Source organism: Epinephelus moara, chromosome 21 (genome assembly GCF_006386435.1).
Source record: "Epinephelus moara isolate mb chromosome 21, YSFRI_EMoa_1.0, whole genome shotgun sequence".
Taxonomy (NCBI): domain Eukaryota; kingdom Metazoa; phylum Chordata; class Actinopteri; order Perciformes; family Serranidae; genus Epinephelus; species Epinephelus moara.
In genome coordinates, this window is record NC_065526.1 from 19,440,860 (window position 1) to 19,460,929 (window position 20,070).

Consider the following 20,070-nt stretch of genomic DNA (forward strand, 5'->3'; position numbering starts at 1 on the left):
TGCTGTGGGGGGGCAATCTTGGGCACAGCGTCCAGGTGATGTTGGGACTTTATAAAAAGGTAGTGACTGGTGCCAGACCTTACGCATCACGCCAGAGCCCTGTGTGGGACTGTTATCCTAATTCCGCTCTCACTGAATTTCTGACCATTAACATTCACTCCCGCAGAGAGTGTTATCTATTACCGCACATTCCTGCAGGGTGTGTGTCAGCTCCGGCCCTCACACGTAAATACTCTCACCATACATGCCCGAGTAAGTAGTAAGTTTCGAAATTACGTTCCTGTACACGCAGTCCTCTAAATCACGCATTTAACAGAAAGCTAAGAACATCGCGGACATACTGAAAAAAACGCAAACATAGTGAGGTGAAACGCCAAGCAGATGAAGCTCGTTCCAAAACGAGGGTGAATCTAGGGTTGACTTTCAATTTTCATTTTCACTGGCAAGCACTGAAGGAGAGGATGAGGATAAATAGCAATAAGGAGGAACTGGTGTATTTTCTGCTGGACAGGCAGATGCCGGCGGTTAGCTTAGTTAGCCTGCTGAAGTGTTGACTTACATTAAAACAAATGTAACGTTCCTACAACAGTAGCTTACAGTGTTCGTATACTCAGTGTTGTGTTCACAAAAAATAACCAACAATTCTTGTGTAGTGTACCTTTTAATCTGGACGAAACAGGAACTGAAGCAGTGAAAGACTGAGTAAAATGTGGGTGTCAGTTCAGATCAGAAGGCAGACTTACTGGAAAGTAGAGCAGTAAAGCCCCAAACAAGATGGCTTCCAGTAGAATGAGACCAGATGTGCGGATGCTCTGTTGATGGGGAAAGAGAGACAACAGAAAAAACATCAATCAACCAATCAATCAATCACTGACAGGGATGAAGTGATTTATGTGTGGGTTGGTGCGTTGATGGAGGTTGAAATATTATAGTCTGTCTGAAGTTATCAGATGAAGGTCTTTGCTCAGCTTAGTGATTTGGCACCATGTCAAAACAATGCATCAAATCCTGCTGCTGTAAATCTGACATCACTGTTTGTTTAAAGTGAACACTGTGAGGAGTAGCAGGCAAATGCAAACAATAAATCAGTGCTTATTTCGAAGCAAACAAACACAAAGAGCAGTTCAATATATAAATATATATGCGCTAATGTTTTGCCTTCCCCTGAAACAAGAATATAAGTGACGACAGCACCTTTTCTGGGTTGGATTTAATTACCCACATTACCTCCTGGAGGATTTTCTATGTTTTTTATGTAAATTCAAAGGGCTCCAGGGACATTTCTTGTGAACTGAAGAAATGTGGGAGATTTTGAAGCAACAACACAATGTCTATAAATAGCACACCGGGAAAGATTCGACTGAACTTTGCCTGAAGAGAGGTTGTAATTATCCTACACAGTGAGGATCTCATATTTATTTCATTTTATTCTATTAGCAGTGTGGATATTATGCAACCACTCTGCTGCAAATCTGTGTGGATTTAAATTGAGGGTTCAGGTACAATTGTGTCTTATGTCACCATTTAAAAAAAAACAAACATAAAGGATGAGATGGATCGATGGATAGTTTGGCCCCTGTGTGCAGTATCAAAGCACATCAAAGTATCACAGAAATATGTGAAGTAGACACAACCTCAAAACAACACATTACGTGGTGGTGGCCATCAAATAAGTTCAAATTAGGTGCTGGTGGGAAGACCTCTGGCTCACTTCGTCCTTGGCAGCAGCCCAGGTTTGATTCCTACCCACGGCCCTTTGCAGCATCTCATTCCCTCTCTCCATCTCCATTTACCTGTCACTCTCAAGCTGATCTATAGTAAATGCAAAAAAAAAAAAAGCCCTAAAAAGTAATACGGTGCAAAGTCTGTTTTGAATGGTCACAGTTTTGTTGTGAAATAGTCGCAGTTTGGTGAGGTCTGCAGAAAGAAAATCATTTGTTTAGGTTTACAGAATAAAAAAACCCCAACTGGTTAAGTTCAGAAAAATGGTTGCAGTCAAAGTAACTTACCTAAGGTACCTATGTAAAACGCTTTGCCTAGTTAAAAGTCTCTAAGTCTATAAAGTTACTTGACTACATAAACTTTTGGTTTATGGACACAAACAGCGGTCTACTGGTTGAAAGTCCATGTTGTAACGGCCCTGGCCATGTCACTGGTTTCCCTATGCTTTTTCTTGTCCTCTGTTTCCCCTCCCCTCGTATGTCTCTCTGTGTGTCTCCCTCACTCTCCTGGGTTCCTGATTACATTCGTTCAACTCACCTGCTCCCTGCTGCTCACCTGAGAACAATCCAGTAATCAACCCTGCAGTATAAAACACTCTCCTCTCCAGTCCTCACCAGATTGTTGTGTCTACCACTGTGGTATAGTCATACTTCAAGCTGCTGTTGAATTGTGACTTCAACTTAGACTTTTGCTTGTGTATTTTTTTGTGGATACTTACCTTGTGTTTTTCTCTGTCATAGGATCACCACCTACCTACCTGCCTGCCTGCCTGTTTGACCTTCTGCCACGCTCCTAGCCAGCCAAACCCCTCCATCCTTGATTTGCTTCCCTGCCATCAGCCTCCACCCCCTGGATTTTCCTCTATGGGAATATTCATTATCCTGGCATCAAAACCTCATTTGTTACCACTCTCTTTCCGAGTCTGTGTCCTGCGTTTGGGATCACCTTGTTGATTGTAACACATGTTTGTTTGACCCATTCACCGCCCTGCCCACCTGCCTGCCCTATGTGGACACTCTTGTTCTTTGTGTGTCCACCACGACAAAATTGCACTGGCATTGCTTTTGTGTTGCCAGCATGCAATTTTTCACATTTCATGCCCACCAGCTCGTAATGCACTCTTTAGATTTTGTATCCATTTCACGTATTTCTATAGCCTTTTACACTGCCTGTTCAAGGCGAGAATAACGTGCCATAATTCTGCCTTGCTGTTCTTTATAAAAAGGTACAATCATTGAATGAGGGGACAGAGTTGTCTCGACTTTAAGCCAGCAGCGGAGGTGCAAAAGAACAGCGGGATGGGACAGGTGTGACATTTTGAAGACGTGTAATGTATGCGACCTACAGCCAGGAGATTTAAAAAGTAGCTAGAAGCAGTTAGCAGCTAACTCAAAGAAGAACAGCAGTCAAATGTCTGCCAATTAGGAAGACAACAATATCAGGGAGTTCCTTACTATCCGAGGTAAGCACAAGATCAGCCTCCATATAACGAGGACGTCAAATAATTGTTATTGCCATGTTACACTATTGTTGTTGTTTGCTTCTGTGTAAAAATATAAACGCAGCATAGAGAAGGGACTTCGTAGCAGCCCTATAAAGCGATCTCTGTGTAAAAAATGGCTTCTGAGACCCAGCTGGAAAATATTTATATTTTCAAACACAGATTTAAAGCAAATTAATGTTTATTTATCCGACCTGCTTCTTTATTTCACTGACATCCAGTGAGTGTTATATCCATGGAGCCCTTTGTTAGAGTGCAACCCTGTGTGAAATAGAACTGCTGAAACTTGTCTAATTTTACCACCATTTACTGTGTGAGCCGGCGCATAGAGGGATTGTTTGCCTTTCATCTGTAATTAAGTCTGGTTTAATGTCGAGATTGTCTGTAACAGCTTCTGGCACCATTCAAGCACTGTGGCGGGGTCAGGTGAGCCACTGCACAATGGTTATCACTGCCATTAACCTCAGCTTTCACCTTTGATCCTTCACCTTCTCCCAGTTAAATGGGTACACATATTTTACACACACACGGGATATTTCCAGCCACTGTTAGCTGAGTAATTTAAAGAGTGCTCTGGGGATTTAGTAGTGCATTCCTCTAAAGTCTGGGGACTCATGAATGACAGAAGAAATGCCCAAAAACTGAAGCAGCAGAGGGTGAGATTTTCTGACTAGTATTTTGTATGGGTTAAGCTCCAAAAACTTTTAACCTGCAATTCTCATAAATGCAGCTCAGTAATCGCTCTTTATTGGGGCATGGCCACATTAGCTTTCTGTTATATGAAACTGCTCCGTTCTTGGCCCCAAAAAGGATTTGATGTCATGGTTAAAATAAAAATAAAAACTGAGTGGAGCTACTGCAGACTGTAGGTAATGTATTATTGTAGCCTACTACTGGGAGTGGGCAATGACCTTTACATTTCCAAACATAAGTGTTTCTATGGGCAGACTGTACACATACGTATGGTCAAAGTTGAACAAAGGTGGACTGTGAGTCTGCCAGAGCCAGCCAGGAGCTCGCACAAAAACAGGAGATGCATGCTTAAATCAGTCCATGTAACATGACCGCATTTACCCTCTTTACCTGGTAGATGCCCAGCTTTTCAAACTCCATTCCCCCAAGTTTCAAATGCATAAGTTCTGCTAAAAATGGTCTCCTCCAATTTAAAATAACCCCTGATGACACCATTTAAATTTAAGCTCCCCCCAGAGCCACAGAGGACATTATATTACCCTTTTTACTAGCTCAGCAGTAGTACTCCTAATTAAGAAACCTTTAAGGAATCCTTCACCCACAAATGATCATTTGTAAAGCCATTATTCAGCACCGTAGTTACATTTAACTCAGGCTGAAAACTGTTTTTCTCACATACCTCCATAGTGAAAGAAGAATCCCAAAATGGAGAAAATTCTGGATGTACTGGCATAAAAGACAAATGCTTTTAATATGAACATCCGTTTGTGTTTTAACTCTGCCCCTGCTTTCTATTCAGCTGAGTTGCAAGTGTTTTAAATAAAGTTTAGGTGAAAATACATGTTTTTGGGAAGTACTAAGCATATGACTAAATAAATGAGACTTGGATTAAACTGCAAGAGTTGTACTTGTTTGTAAACAGATGTTTTGATAGTTTTGCTGTTGTGAAAGTCCCACTTAAGCCCCTGTGACTTCCTGTTTTTCAGCTAATGTTCTTTCTCAAACAGAGAATGGGGGTGTGGTTAATAGTCAGGCGTAAACCATTACCAGGACATCCAGATTACCATTGTAGCGTACATGTCAATGCAATAGCATGGATGTTAGCATGAATAGTGATCGCAGTCACTCTAATGTATGAGGAGGATTTTTCTCCACCTCCTTTGCCTGAAGGAAATATGAATAAGTATGTAACGTTAGCTAGCATTCAGTTACTTCTGAATTACAACTGCTGAACTTTATATTCAACTGACACTTGATGTGGCAACTAGCCAACCTGGTGTCACTCCATAGTCGTCATAAACTGGTGCTTGGTCAGTGACTTCCGGCATCACCGACGAAAAAAGCCGTCCTTTCACGTTGGCATGATACATAGCTGGTAGCCATTATTGTTTAACAGCACCCATAAATGTGGCGGGACACCACGAATGTTAAGGCGGCGGAAGTCTGGGTAGGTTGAGTGGGACGGGATGTGGATGGGTCTAACAACCACAGACTTTCACCCAGAAGGCCGGTGTTCGCTTCCTTAAAGATTGTAAAGTCAAACCCTGTACTTCTGTCCTAAACTTAACCACGTGCTCTTTTTGTTGAAGGAAAAAAACATGAATTTGCAGTGTTGTACAGATGTAGCGCATTTATTTTGACAGAGACTGTATGTAAACTGAACATCTCCTGTGAAAACAGAAGTGTATTCTGAAAGAAGACAATGCATGGAACAGGCAGAACTTGACACGGTGTCCAAGAACGTCAACAACCAACGCATCAGGGTACCTTAGACGTCGTATCTCGATGTGGAAAGTCCATGACCAAAAGTCGATACATGATGAGGTCGGAGTGAGAATGTGTTGCAACTAGTTTATTTGCAAGTTTCGGTCATGGACCCTATCAGCATTTATTACAAGTACAAGCTAGCAGTTGTTTAGTACCCTTATCTCTGACACAGTCTCTCGATATTAACCATACTACTCAAACTGAAGTTTCAAAGAGCTGTGCTGTGTCCAGAAACTGAATAAACAATCCCACACAATCCCAAAACAATGGCTCATTGTTTTGTTTTTCCTGTGATTCACACAACCCTACACCGTATGTGCGCTGCAGGTGTAGCCAGTAGAAAGATTCACATCACAGCCACTCCACCAACGATTCACTACATCTTCAGTATAGCCAATATACGATAAAAGTTGGCTAGCTTTTTGTTGCTCAGTTGGAAAAAGAGGCATTTCAGTGCACATATGACCTGTAGCTTCTGACGAAAGTTTTTCTTAATGGTCCTGATTTTGAAAATTGAAAAGTTCCCCTTTAAATGAAGAGCATTTGCTTTGCATCTACCACTCACCTTCTTCCTCCTGAAGTGGTAGACCACCACCATGCTGGCCAGGTCCAGCACCATGCACAGACCCTGGAAGGAGGCCACAGCGAGCCGCAGAGCGCCGTCCTCCTGCACCAGGCAAGGCGTGTCATCCCGGCAGTAGGGGCAGCCCTCACGGCACGGCAGGCACTTTGTGGACACGTCAGAGATCTCGTCTCTGCTCGAGCCCTGCTCCTTACCTGAAGGAGGACGGGAGGGCACTTTAGTTGACAATCAGACTGGGTATACTCACATAGTGTGCGCTACTGCAGAGCTGAAGTATTTGTACTCTTCTGACAGATGAAATCTAATCACAACTCAGAATACGGGTCTGATTTACTGTAGTGTTTTCAAGGATTATCAATGTAATTAATTTGGTTTAGCTGTCACACACTGACTTCTCATTAAACGCTCAGTTAATCAATTTGAAGGAGTAGAAATCATCAATCCAATAAATCACAAAGCCTTGGGGGTGATAATTACAAGAATACAGCCTTTAATTAGGCAGATGAGGGAATAATGAAGGAGGGGAGGATAAAATAGTGTGACACCGCTCCCTTTATCACTCCGGTCTGCATAATTGTTGTTATACCAGCATGTGGCACACTTGGATTTGTGGTTTATCAAGTGAGTCCCTAAATTACTTTTTCTAACATCTCATTTGAGAGTGCTCACATTAGCATGACTGGATGTGTTCTGTTAAGCGCCTCTGAAACCCAAATTTAATCAATTACATGTAAAGAAAGAACAGACGGTGCCAAGAAAAAAATAATAATTTCTTCTTTCAGCGACATGAGTCAATCTTGAGTCCAAATTCTCCATTTTCACCACACACACGCACACACAATGCAGCTCTTCTTGAAAAGCGTGTAATTCTTCTGTAAGTCCCAGAGCTCATACAGCATGCAGACTCTGTACTGAAGTTGCACAGTGCTTCAGCAGAGCTTGATTGCGAGAGAATTCGCTGATCGTACTGGGGTGGTGATTAAACAAGTTAAGCATGAATTGACTGGTACATTTATAGACATAATAACAGACAATATAGACAATTTATCAAGCAATCATGCAGTCACTGATGTAAGAAATCACACAGAGTGGTTTTGTCTTTTCAGTCTGTCTCTGTGTTAAAGGGTTTAGAAAAGAAGGGAAGGAGGTGACCGTGAAAACAAAATGACTGGTGATCCACCCTCTCACTGTCTTTTCTGCTGTAAATCCCAGGGAAGCCGTTTATCTTCTCTGGGATTCATGCATGCACTGACATTCATATTGTGAGTTTCATTTAGGGCTGTACGATATGCAAAAATAGAATTACTGCCCTGTGGTTGTAAGCCTCCATGAACCTGTCAAGCTGCAGTTACAGTTTATATCCATGTCTGTGAAAACATGGATGCTGTACACACATCCTCCCCTCAGCAGCACAGAAGATCTATATAATCAGCTCAGTTTCAAGATGGACACCCAAGATTAGTGTCACCAATTCAGTATCTGACTGAATGTCTCTCCTTCTGTTCCTGAGATATGATGTTTAATAATGGCCAGAAAGGTGTTTTTTATGGAACATTATGATGTCACAGTGAAGCTGACCTTTGACCTTTTGGATATGAAACGTCATCACTTCATTATTTTATCCTACTTGACATTTGTGTGAAATTTTGTCATAACTAGCGTATGAATTCTTGAGTTATGGTCAATTGCATATTTTGTGAGGTCACAGTGACCTTGACTGTCGACCCTTAACCACAAAATACTAATCAGTTCATTCTTCAGTCAAAGTGGACATTTTGTCAAATTTAAAGAAATTCTCTGAAGGTGTTCTTGAGATATCGCATTCACGAGAATGAGACAGATGCAAGGTCACACTGACCTTGACCTTTGACCACCGAAATCCAATCAGTTAATCGTTGAGTCCAAGGGAAAGTTTGTGCCTAATTTAAATAAATCCCCTCAAGCTTTTCTTGAGATGTTGCGTTCACAAGAATCAGATGGATGCAAGGTCAAAGCGACCTTGAGCTTTGCTCTTTGACCACCAAAATCTAATCAGTTCATCCTCCAGTCCAAGTAAACATTTGTGCCAAATTTGAAGAAATTCCCTCAAGGCATTCTTGAGATCTCATGTTGACGACAACGAGACGGACAAGGTCACACTGACCTTGACCTTTGACCACCAAAATCCAATCAGTTAATTGTTGAGTCCAAGGTAAAGTTTGTGCCGAATTTAAATAAATCCCCTCAGGCTGTTCTTGAGATTTTGTGTTCACAAGAATCAGATGGATGCAAAGTCACAGCGACCCTGAGCTTTGCTCTTTGACCACCAAAATCTAATCAGTTCATCCTCCAGTCCAAGTAAACATTTGTGCCAAATTTGAAGAAATTCCCTCAAGGCACTCTTGAGATCTCGTGTTCACGACAACGAGACGGACAAGGTCACAGTGGCCTTGACCTTTGACCACCAGAAAGGAAGCAATTCATTGTTGAGTCCAAGTGAATGTTTGTGCTTAATTTGAGATATTGTGTTGACAAGAATGGGACGGATGGAAAACCTGAAAACATAATGCCACAAGTCACAGCTGATGCCAGAGTGGTGGCATGAAAACCACACAAGCACAGTTCACCTGTTGCCCTCTTATGTCATGCCAGAGTCACGTCCGAATCAGCAGCTGGGTATGCTCGCTACTGTTGTCCCAGTCCAACTGCTAATACTCAACACATTTAGCCTGCACAAACTGATCTGACACAACAGATAAACATCGGCCACTGCTGTCGATAGGCCGATGGCACTCAACAAGGTGAATACTGGCTGATACTGATGTTTAGCTGATAAAATGGTGCATCCCTATCAGTAATGTTACATACAAAAGTACATGTATGTCATCATATTTGTTTATGTTGCTGCTACAGTGAAGAAAAGAGCACCAATTGCAAGATCCCACGCCAATACAATGGCGTTGACCTTTGCTTTACGCCTACTGTTTACGTTTGGGCAAAATGCCAAGAACGACCTCCTCACCTGCCTTCCTACTGTATCACCCATGGCTGATCAGTTCACAGGATATGCAACTCTACTCATGATAAATAGGAGCCCACTTATGTGTTTTGGTTCAGTTGGTGTTCACACCTGATGTGAACTGTGCCCAAGTCCACATGAACTGTACTCGAGACCTTTTCAAGTAGACCCAGGTATGGGGTGAGTACTCTATCTGAGTGTAGTACACAATGTTCACACTTAGCAAACAAACTAAATGTTGTGGTCAAGTGCACTCGGATCCCGGCTCCTGATGTAAAAACCTCCTTAGCTGTGTAACTGGGCGGTAGGTCTGGGTAGAAATAAATAGCGGAGAGAAAGCGGGAGGTTATTGCAGTAACAAATTTGAGAAATGCAATGAATGAAAAAAGCTCTTAACAAAAATCTAAAAAGCTCCCTCGGCCCACTTTGCATGCACTTTTGAGACGTATGAATCTCAAATGTGTGAATATTGAGTACTATGTTTTAGCCAACAGCCAAATATTATTGAAAAAAGTGGTTGTTTTTAGTATCTGTTCAGATCTGTGCATATCTAAATACTTTATTACTTCACTTTCTGACTGTCTGTGTGATTATTAGACGTGAAGAAGTGGTCTACTTTTAGATATCTGGGCACACAGTCTGTTCTTTGATTTAACTTTTAAGGGTCAAATCATTGTCACAATCAATGGAGAGAGCACAGTAGGAAAGAACTCCAGTGAAGCTTTCATTTCTTGACTCAGTTTCACACTTCTAGTGTGGGGCCAGATGTTCACAATGATCCCACATTTCTCTGTTTGGGGTAAGTTTTTTCGCTGTGCGGGTAGCACCTCCAACAGATCCCCTATCGAGAGTAATCTTTCTGTAAGTTTATAATTGCAAAAAAAAGTGTTCAGTGATAACTAGGGATGCACGATATTGTTTTTTTTGCAGATATCCAATTCCAATAGTTCATTTCAAAGCCAAGAGTGCCTGATACCAATGACGTACCAATATTATCGTGCATCTCTAGTGATAACTAATCTTTCAAGCTGTGGCTCTGCTCTTATGCTTTTTTCCACACAACTATAGCTGCACAGTTTGCTTGTTATAATTTTCAACTGGAGATTGTAAACTTGTGTTTCTTGTTTTTGGTCTTTTCATGCATACTCTGTAGGTTTATGACCTGAACTTAGCTTGAGGATTTGATACCAGAAGTCTCTCAATTAACCCTAACCCCTAAAACACTGTTGTTTGGGTGCAAAGTAAGCTGTTGAACTGCACCTTACAGGTTGATCTTCTGACTGGGAGCTCAACGTGAGCTGTTTTTGTACCTTAAACAGAATGAATCACCAACACAGAAGTGAAAAATTCATTATCTCAAGAAGAAAACCTTCTGCTTAGCTCAGAGTGCAGATTTAGCTATTAGCTCCAGTGACCTGGTCAGAGCTGTGGATTTTAATAAGCTGGATGTGGTGGAGAGTTCTGCACAGAAGCTGGTGAGGAGGAAACACTGGTGTAAAGCAGTGTTGGGAAGATTACTTCTGAATTATAATAGGCTACCGATAATGAGTTGCCCTGTTAAAAATGTAATAAATTTGTAACTACTTTAATTATTTTAACAAATCAGTGTAACTTATTACATTTAATTACTTTTCTGGTAAATATTTTAAACTAGGCATTAAAGCTGAGGAGACCTCCCCGTGTTTATGTGTTTGTACCTACTTCAAGAGATGAAACAATAAATGTTCCATGTCCACTGTGTAATGGCGCATCACAGGACTGAGCAGCACTCTTAATGTGGGAATGAAGGCTGGGAACAACAAAGCCTACCGCTGTGGGAGCACGCACTGCAAAAGTCCAACGAAGAGCAGAGTAAGGTAAAGGTCAGCATGTCACTCACTGACAGGAGGGACAGCGCGCAGTCGAATCACCTGATATTAAACACATGCTTTGTTCCTGCTTAGAGTGAAGCCATGCAAATTCAAACAAGAGAACTCATACTAACCACGCTCAAAATTTGAACCCATAATGCCAAATTAAAGGAGTCTATCTGAGTGTAGAGACAGCTCCTTGTTGTAAGTCATCCTACCCTCAGTGGTGTTGCACTCAAATTTGTCCAATTTTGAACATCAAACACTTTATTTCCTGCGTTCTGGTGAATTTTCATGCACCAATTTATGGTGGAAATATCTTATTTATGTAAGGGAAGACACATAATTCACACAGCAGGTTCAAGATATTAAAATATAATGGAATATAATGCAGTAAGGCTCTCAGGTATTCTATATTGCTGTCAAATATTTATTCTCCCGTAGATCAACATTTCTCGATGACTGATGTTATCCCTGCCGAGTCAACACATATGAGGGTATGATTCACTCTTCAGTCCTCCTTTGTGACTAATAGTTCATATCCCAGGTAGCCAAAATGACTTGGCCCAGCATTGGCCCAAACTGGGTACGCCACAAGACATAATTCAAGCCGCGTCTGGTCACCTAATTGGCTGAGACTTGGGATGAATGACGCTCGGCCAAATAATCTGGCCTCATTCTGGCTACACTACCATCACTGGGCCCTATTAAGAGGGACCTGGCCCAGCATCAGCCCAAACTTGGTTTGCCTGAAGAAATACGTCAGGTTGCCCGACTTGGCTGCGACTTGGAATGAATGATGCCCTGATTATCCATTATCCTAATGGATATAAAGAATATATGGTTACTTGCATACATGTTTATTTCAGAGGAGTCTTTTTTGAGTAGGTGGGCTGGGGGGGATTTTTTTTGGGACAACGCACATTTGTTTCTTCTATATTTCTATTACATTATATGTTTTCTTACTGTGAAAATAAACCTTTCTCAATGCGTTATTTGTTGCAAGCTATTTATCAGAACATTCTTACAATTCATGCTTTTAAAAAGTGATGGGTAAAAGGGGTGGGTGATATGGCCCTAGAATAATATCCCGACATTTCAGGGTATTGTTGCAATAGCAACATTCTTGTCGATATGACATATCATTTTTACAAATATATTAATTCAAGAACACGTAATCCAACAAAATAAGTGATATAGTTTTATAGTTTGCTTCAAATATTCAGTAAAAACTAAAATGATCTCTCATTTCTTTAGTTTGTGAACAACAGTAACTCAGATTCTGTATACAATATTAATAGTTCAACTAAATAAAATCTTCCACAAATTACACATTTAAACAGCTCCCAAACACAAAAATGTCCCCTGGGATCTATATATATAAATCAACAGGTGATTTCCTTCTTTTAGTAAAATCCCAAATGATTGTTTTTTTTCCACCTGGACCTTTATGCCCTGCCATTTCTCCTCTAATCATCACGCTGTAACCTGTGACAGGCTCACGTAGGTTTACATCACCAAAGGTTTATGACAAAATCACTTGATGACACCGACTCCCGTGTGTGCACGGCAAGAGAGGAGAGGGAGAGACGCTGTGCTGCTGCCAGAGGAGCTGCTGAATGAGTTCCCTCTGAGCAGTAAGTCACTAAAAGAGTCTGAGAAGTCCGGGGCTGTTCATAAAACATTCAGGACGCCACAGTTTATTCCACACTACTGAAACTGCTCCTCTTTTTGGAACCACCGCGGAGTCCGTAATAATTTCGCTTTCAGCCATGCTTGCTGTTCCTGTGTGTAAAAGTGTGACATCAATATGTCAACAAGTCGAAATATTGTGAGTATCACCATATGAATTTTTCACATGATATTAAAAATTATTCTGGTATTATCGTGAATTTCATCTATCTATCTATCTATCTATCTTGTTAATGTATAGTCACAGCTATTAAGATCATAAAGTTTGATTGTGACATTCAAAACAAATGTCATGTTTGATAAGGTCCTACTGCACATTTCAGAATAATTCATTTGTCATTATAGGCTGTGTTGTTCTCCCTCCATCCTTTCTCCCCTTTGATATCTGTCCTTTTGGCCTGTTGCTAGGGAACAATACAAAATCTGTTTCCAGTCTGGTCTGTTTTTCGGGGATGCACGAGGAAGAACAGACTGGTTCCAGGGGGGAAAATCAGGGTCGCCAGCTACTGCGACCCAATCTGAGCCGCAGAGATTTTTAATGATGGGGTCTGCATGGGGGTTTGGAAGATGAGTCTCTTCACAGCCTGAGCTCTTTGACTACAGGCCTCATCACGCTGCATTACAAGAAAGCTCCAGCTTAGCATATCATCCCCCTCGGGGTGCTGTATTGTTGGAGTCAGGGATGAAAACCACCGCAGTTGCTTGATTATCTCGCTCATCAGGGCCAAGCTTTCTGCCCGAGGACACTGCAGCGCTTTCAGTCAAGATGTCAGAAAATAGGCATTCAAATCCAAAGCACGAGCAGGGAGGTAAAGGTAAGGATATACTTGAAAATCGCAGGGGTGGAAGGAGAAACGTCAGTAAAGAAAAGGTCCAAAGCCAAGTTATGTGTACATGTTGAGATTTTTAAGTTTTCAGCCTTATTGTGTCTGCCACATCTCAATAAAAATAAATAATAATGTAAACATGAGAGTGATAGCAAGATATGTAGGACAGATAGTATCAGCTGACCATTCGCTGAACCAATATCCCAAACAGTGATTGTCCAGTCACAGCTTGGAAATCATAAGCTTTGGTTTGCTTCAGACACAGAGGTATACATGGAGCTTTAAAAAGAGTGATATTAGTTTTAAAATACAAAAGCAAAAGTGTAAGGAACAGATTAAACAGTGTGTTTATCTGCTCTAATGTAAGCTGTAAACATTAAAAATTCCAAAGGCAAAGAGCCTTTATTTAGGCCCATGGATATATTATTTTAAGGCAATTAATGTTTGTATCATGGGTTGTTATATATTAATATAGTTGTATTTTAAGGCAGTTATAGCCTGCCAGTGCTGTCTCGAGTCTCCTGATCCTCGTTTAATAATATTATGTTACTGTTAACTTGCAATTACGTGACAATGCATCTCAAGTGTTGCAAAGTAACACAAAAGTAATGGAACATGTAGTGTAACAAATTACTTTCTGCAGGGAGTAACTATATAAAGTAATGCATAACTCTGTTTAAAGTACGTAAAATAATGTTTGTGCCAAATTTGAGGAAATTCCTCAAAGTGTTTTTGACATATCACTTTAATCACAATGAGACGGATACAAGGTCATGGTGACCTTGACCTTTGACCACCAAAATGTAATCAGTTCATCCGTGAGTCCAAATGAACCTTGCTGCCAAATTCGAAGAAATTCCCTCAAGGTATTTGTGAGCTATAATGTTCACAAGAATGAGACAGACAAAGTCACAGTGACCTTGACCTTTACCACCAAATTTTAATCACTTCATTGTTATTGTTAGTTAAGTGAATATTTGTGCCAAATTTGAAGAAATTCCCTTGGGGAGTTCTTGAGATATTGCATTCACAAGAATGAGAGAGATAAGGTTACAGTGACCATGGCCTTTACACTATGACCATAGACATTTGTGCCAAATTTGAAGAAATTCCCTCACAGCGATCTTGAGATATTGTGTTCACGAGAATGGGATGGACTGACAATCCAAAAACATAATGGCCCCCGGCCACGTCTATCGCTGGTGCAGAGGCACAAAAAAATGACTGATTTACAGTTCATAACACTGATGATAGGCTGACTGTTACCCATGAATCTTATGCAATCATGTTAACAAGCTAAAGCTAAATCACTGTGCATAACAATGAGGCGAACCCATTAGCTAACTAGAAAAGCACTCGGAGAGCGCAGACCTCCGCCAAGCAGCTCGGATTTCCCGCCATTTTATTATTTTATCCACTTTGCTTCAACTGATGACCACCAAAATTTTATCATCTGTCCCTTCTCCCACATTACTTTTGTGATTAGTTTATCCAAATGGTCCTCACAAGAACTAAGACCTTCACATACTCTGTAATGCTCATGATAAATAGCTTTACCCTGCATGAACAGTAGCCTACTGCTGCTTCATTCCCATGTCTTCTACAGGGTTCAGCTAAAAACATTTAAAAAACAGCTGGAGTTTTAGCATTGGCATTAACTTAAGCTAGCTAGCTGCAGCTGGCAAAATCTGCTCGAGACGTGTCATATCAGCCAACAAAATCCATGGTTGTTGGGTTTTGTTTACTTCTGGGTGAAATCAAACCGCCTTTGTTTCAAAAATTACAGAGAATTTCAAATGGAAAATCTGCCTGTATGTGACATGTGAGAACTGAAAGCTTGACAGGCATAGCAACAGGAACTGAGGGTTGCGGGGCTCAGTGAACATTCAATTAAAGTGTGACTAATCTTTTATTCAAGTTTATCCCATCAACATGTGTTCTCCGTCTACACAGCCACCTTACAATCCAACAGGTCTGTGATTCAGATGCCACCTGTGGCTCCCACAAGAGCTCCGAATAGAAACATAGTATTTCCACAGTAAGAACAGTCGCAAAATCTTTTGACTGAAGCTCGAGTTCCATAACCTCACAGCCCCCAGGATACCCATTCAAAGACATAAGAAGAATTTCAAACAAAATGTGTGGCTGTCAGCTGAAAAACATAATAGATGTTTTTTTTTCTTTTTGGAAATCCCAAAAGCTTGCTTTTGAAAAATTCAAAGTTTTGATCTGACAGCTCTCTGCAATATGTATTTTTACACCACAGAGGGAATTGTAACCTACTTTTAAAGCCATTGAGCACCACTCGGCTTGGATGGTAGAATCCTCTCCTGCACTGGCACTTGTACTTGTCCAACACAAATCCATGGCCGACGATGGGAGTGCACTAAGAGAGAGAAAAATGCAAAGACAGACAGGTTGACATTAACAAAAAAGCCTCAGTGTTTACAATCGTTTGGTTGCTATCAACAAAAACATCACAGGAGTTTGTTGTATGGGGGCAAAAGTGAGAAGCTGAAGAGGAAATCATACGTGAATGTGCAACAGCGGGGTGGAGATGGAGATCGAGGGGGATGATTGTGTGACTCAGCCAACGCAGCTTTGTTTTCCTTCTTGAATCCAAAAGCAAGTGGGAGTAAAATGATGAAATCCTTTCTGGTACTTAGGATTTCAGACGCAGAATGAAATATCATAGCACACAGTAACAACAGAGTGTTCTCAGCTACACTGTCTGCAATAATGGGCCTCATGCAACTACATTCTCTTAAATGTCTCTTGTAGTTTCTCTTAATTTTCTGCTAAGAGATTAAATTAGGGAAGACAACTGCACCAAATGTCCTTAACCATCCAAATCTGCTCTTACTCAGCAGTGCTGAATGATGAATCCCACTTAATCACAAGTGACCTATTAGCACAGGTAATGCCCCCTTAACACTGTAATGGCAGGTGTGGTGCCATGTGCAGACTTTGGCCGATGAGTAACCAAGAACTAACTACGAACTGGAGAGAAGCCACCCAAAAAATGCTATAAGAAGAAACACATCCGCAGTGGTGAAACTGACGCACTGTTAAATAAACTTAAACAAAGTAAGGCTGATTTTCTAGAATGTCAGTACTAGTGTTACAGTAAAATCAAAAACCCAGCAATGGCAAAACATGTGTGATGCTGTAAAGGCTGTGTCAGCAGCAGTAGTAGAGGAAGTATTCAGAACCTTTACATAAGTAAAAGTACTCATACCACACTGTAAAAGTACTCTGTTACTAGTAAAAGTCCTGCATTGAAAATGTTACTTAGGTCCGGTGTGTAGGATTTAGGGGGCTATATTAGCAAAAAAGGAATATAAAACAATAGTATGTTTTTCATCGTGTTTAATCACCTGAAAAATAAGAATTGTTGTGTTTTTGTTGCCTTAGAATGAGCCATTTATATCTACAAAGGGAGCGGGTCCTTGCTAATAGTGATCACCATGTTTCTGCACTAGCCCAAATGAACAAACCAAACACTGGTTCTAGATACGGCCATTTGTGTTTTCACATTTTTACACCGGCCACTGTAGTTAGAGGCTCACTTTCAATGAGCAGCGTTGGAGTTCTACTGATTTGTCATGTAAAACTGCTTTATTCAGTGGTTTTTGTTTACTGTTTAAACCACCGGGTCTATTTGTTTTGGAGAAGAAGAGACCTCTCTGGGTAATTACTTCAGCTTCTACTGAAAACCTCCTAAACGTCTGGATGTTAAGTTACTGGAGAAAAAAAAGGTGACCGTACATTAGCATGCGGTGGACGGGATGGCATCAGCGATATGCTGAACGTTGTTGGAGATATACTGATTTGTAACTTTTAACTGTTTTATTCAGTGTTTTTACTAATGTAAATCACTGAGGGGTTTTTTTTCAGGGAAGAAGAGACCTCTGCAGATAAAACTTCCTGAATGTCTGGATCAGGAAAAGGTGAGCAGATTTTCACTTATCAGAGAAACATGCCACGAAGCAAGACGACAAATAGCATTGTAGATAAACTGATTTGTAATGTGAAACTGCTGTATTCAGTGTTTTTGTAATCCACTACACTTCAGAGGGAAATATTGTACTTTTTACTCCACTACGTTTTAATTTTTGCTCACAAATATTATGAAAATAAGCAAGTGCAGCTGAAACAATTGATAACAAAATTAATAGGCAACCCATGAAGTCATTTTTCATGGAAAAACATTTCATAGTTCCAGCTTCTCAGAAATGAGGACTTACTGTTTTTCCTTTAATTACTTAAATTATTTTTATTCATCGACTAACCGTTTCAGCTGCACATGGTTTGTGTGCAAAATTCCTAATTTGTAAAGTAACTAGTAACTCCAGTTATCAAAAATTGTAGTGGAGTAAAAAGTACAACAATTCCTTTTGGAGTGTAGTGAAGTAGAAGGAGGAACTTGCCTAAGATTAAAATACTCGAGTACCTCAATTCTGGTACAAGATTTGAGTAAATGTACTTAGTGACATTCCAGCTCTGGTCAGCAGAGGGACGCACAGTAACTGACATTACAGTTAATTGGGATCAATGGATCAGGTATGGTAGTGTTTCTTTAGCCCACAAATTTTATAATCCAGCGATTACAATAACTGCACCCTGAGGTCCACATGAAGGTCATGTTTTCCTTGTTTTCAGTTTTTGTCAGTATTTCCTGTTCTACTTCACTTCCTTCCCCGCCCTGATTGGTTTCACCTGTCCCTCATTACCCGCCCGTCCCTTGTCTATTTAGCCCCTGTGCTGCCCTTTGTCTGTTGCCAGTTTGTTCTCAGTTGTGAGTGTGTGTTTTAGCCATTTTCTCTAGTTTTCTCATTGGATTTGAGCAGATTTTTGCATTTTTAATCCTGCTTAAGCCTACTGCCCTTGGATACCCACGCCTGTGCCCCCGGGACTGACCTTCCTGTTTGATAGTTTGGTTATGAAATTCATGCATGTTCCTCAAATTCAAAACATATGTCTTTGTGTTGGACAACAATTTGTGGACTTTGAAAACAAGTTTTTTTTCTTATCTTGGTAGGAGTGCTCTCGACCACTATTTGCTAATTTTACTTTACTTTATTTACGTATTTGATCTTTGTACTAACAAAGAACAAAAAATGGATACGAACACAAATAAGAGAAAATTTGTTTTTATATTTTTTCTTGCATGAGACCCAATGTTAGAAAAAAAAAATTGAATATTTGAAGAAGTCACCTCAGGTTCTTGGGAATGGTGCAATATTTCCTGGAATTTTACAGACCAAATTCAAGAAAACACTCTGCAGATTAATAAAAAATAATTGTTAGTTTCAGCCCTCCAGTAATAAAGACAGACAATTATACTATCCAGAAATGAAGAGGAACCACAATGGACATCAAGTAAACATGAGGTCGAAATTACAGCTGCTGCAAAGACATAAACACTGATTGTGTTGATTGTTCTCTTCACACATTCATTAATATTTCAGCATTTCTGGCTCCACAGTACGCTTCAAATGCCTCTTGAGTAAATATTTGCATTTGCAGGGAAATATTGTCAAGATCTGGATGATTCATGGGACCCAACAGTGGGATTACAACAGTTTACCAGTGGAGAGTGATGTAACATTCATAACAGACTAAATAAAGGCTGCAGTGTTTTACAGGCTCTTCATCTATCACTGAAATCACTGACAGCACAGCTAATGAACTTGTTTCAATCATGTTATTGAGTCTCCTACATCGTGCTCCTCTGCAGCGTGAAGCAAAAGACGCCCCAGTTATAAACATGTATGGTGTCAGGGGAAATCATGGGGCTTTGCCAAGTAACAGGGAAACTAATTAATATCTAAATTAAGAATTAAGGGTTGTTTGCAGAATTTAAGCGCGCCTGCATAATTCCAGCTTGCATGGAGAACTGCGGGAGCTACATGGGCTTACATGCCATCTGGAGCGAAAACACACTCAGCGACACTCACACACAGGCACCAGTGTGGATTCTGTACCCTCATGTGAACGTACATATCCCTGTACTAAAATAAAGCTGCAATAAATTTGACATGAACATTCATTAATAGTGCATTACATTGCATGCGTACAGTAAAAACAGTATATCTCCTCTGGGAAGACTGCTGTGGAGAACAGCAAGGCTATATTTATGCTTCTGTGATAGTCACTGATGGAGTCATTTTATTTTTCTGATTTTCAAAGCAGAGCCCATGTTGAAGGGATGGTTTGGTGTTTTGGGAAATACACTTAGTTGTTTTTTTCCTGAGAGTTAAATGAGAAAATTGATGCCACTTTGTGCTATGAAGCTACATGTAGAGCCAGGAAGCAATAAGCACAGTATAAAAATAGCGAGGCTAGCTTTCTTCAAAGTTTAGAAAAGGCACCTCTTAAGCTCAGTAATAAACACGTGTCTTGTCATTTTCACGTTTTGTTTGCAGGCGTATGAA

General features: G+C 40.5%; 1 protein-coding gene across 1 annotated transcript in view; it reads right to left on the reverse strand.

The window, feature by feature from the left end:
* Positions 1 to 20,070, reverse strand: part of LOC126382784 (probable G-protein coupled receptor 158) — a 130,294-nt gene that overhangs the window by 50,289 nt on the left and 59,935 nt on the right. The window contains exons 3-5 of the mRNA XM_050032856.1: positions 15,917 to 16,019; positions 6,249 to 6,460; positions 744 to 812 (exon numbers count right to left, since the gene is read on the reverse strand). Of these exons, the coding sequence (XP_049888813.1) occupies positions 744 to 812; positions 6,249 to 6,460; positions 15,917 to 16,019 (384 nt within the window). The remainder of the gene's footprint in view (positions 1 to 743; positions 813 to 6,248; positions 6,461 to 15,916; positions 16,020 to 20,070) is intronic.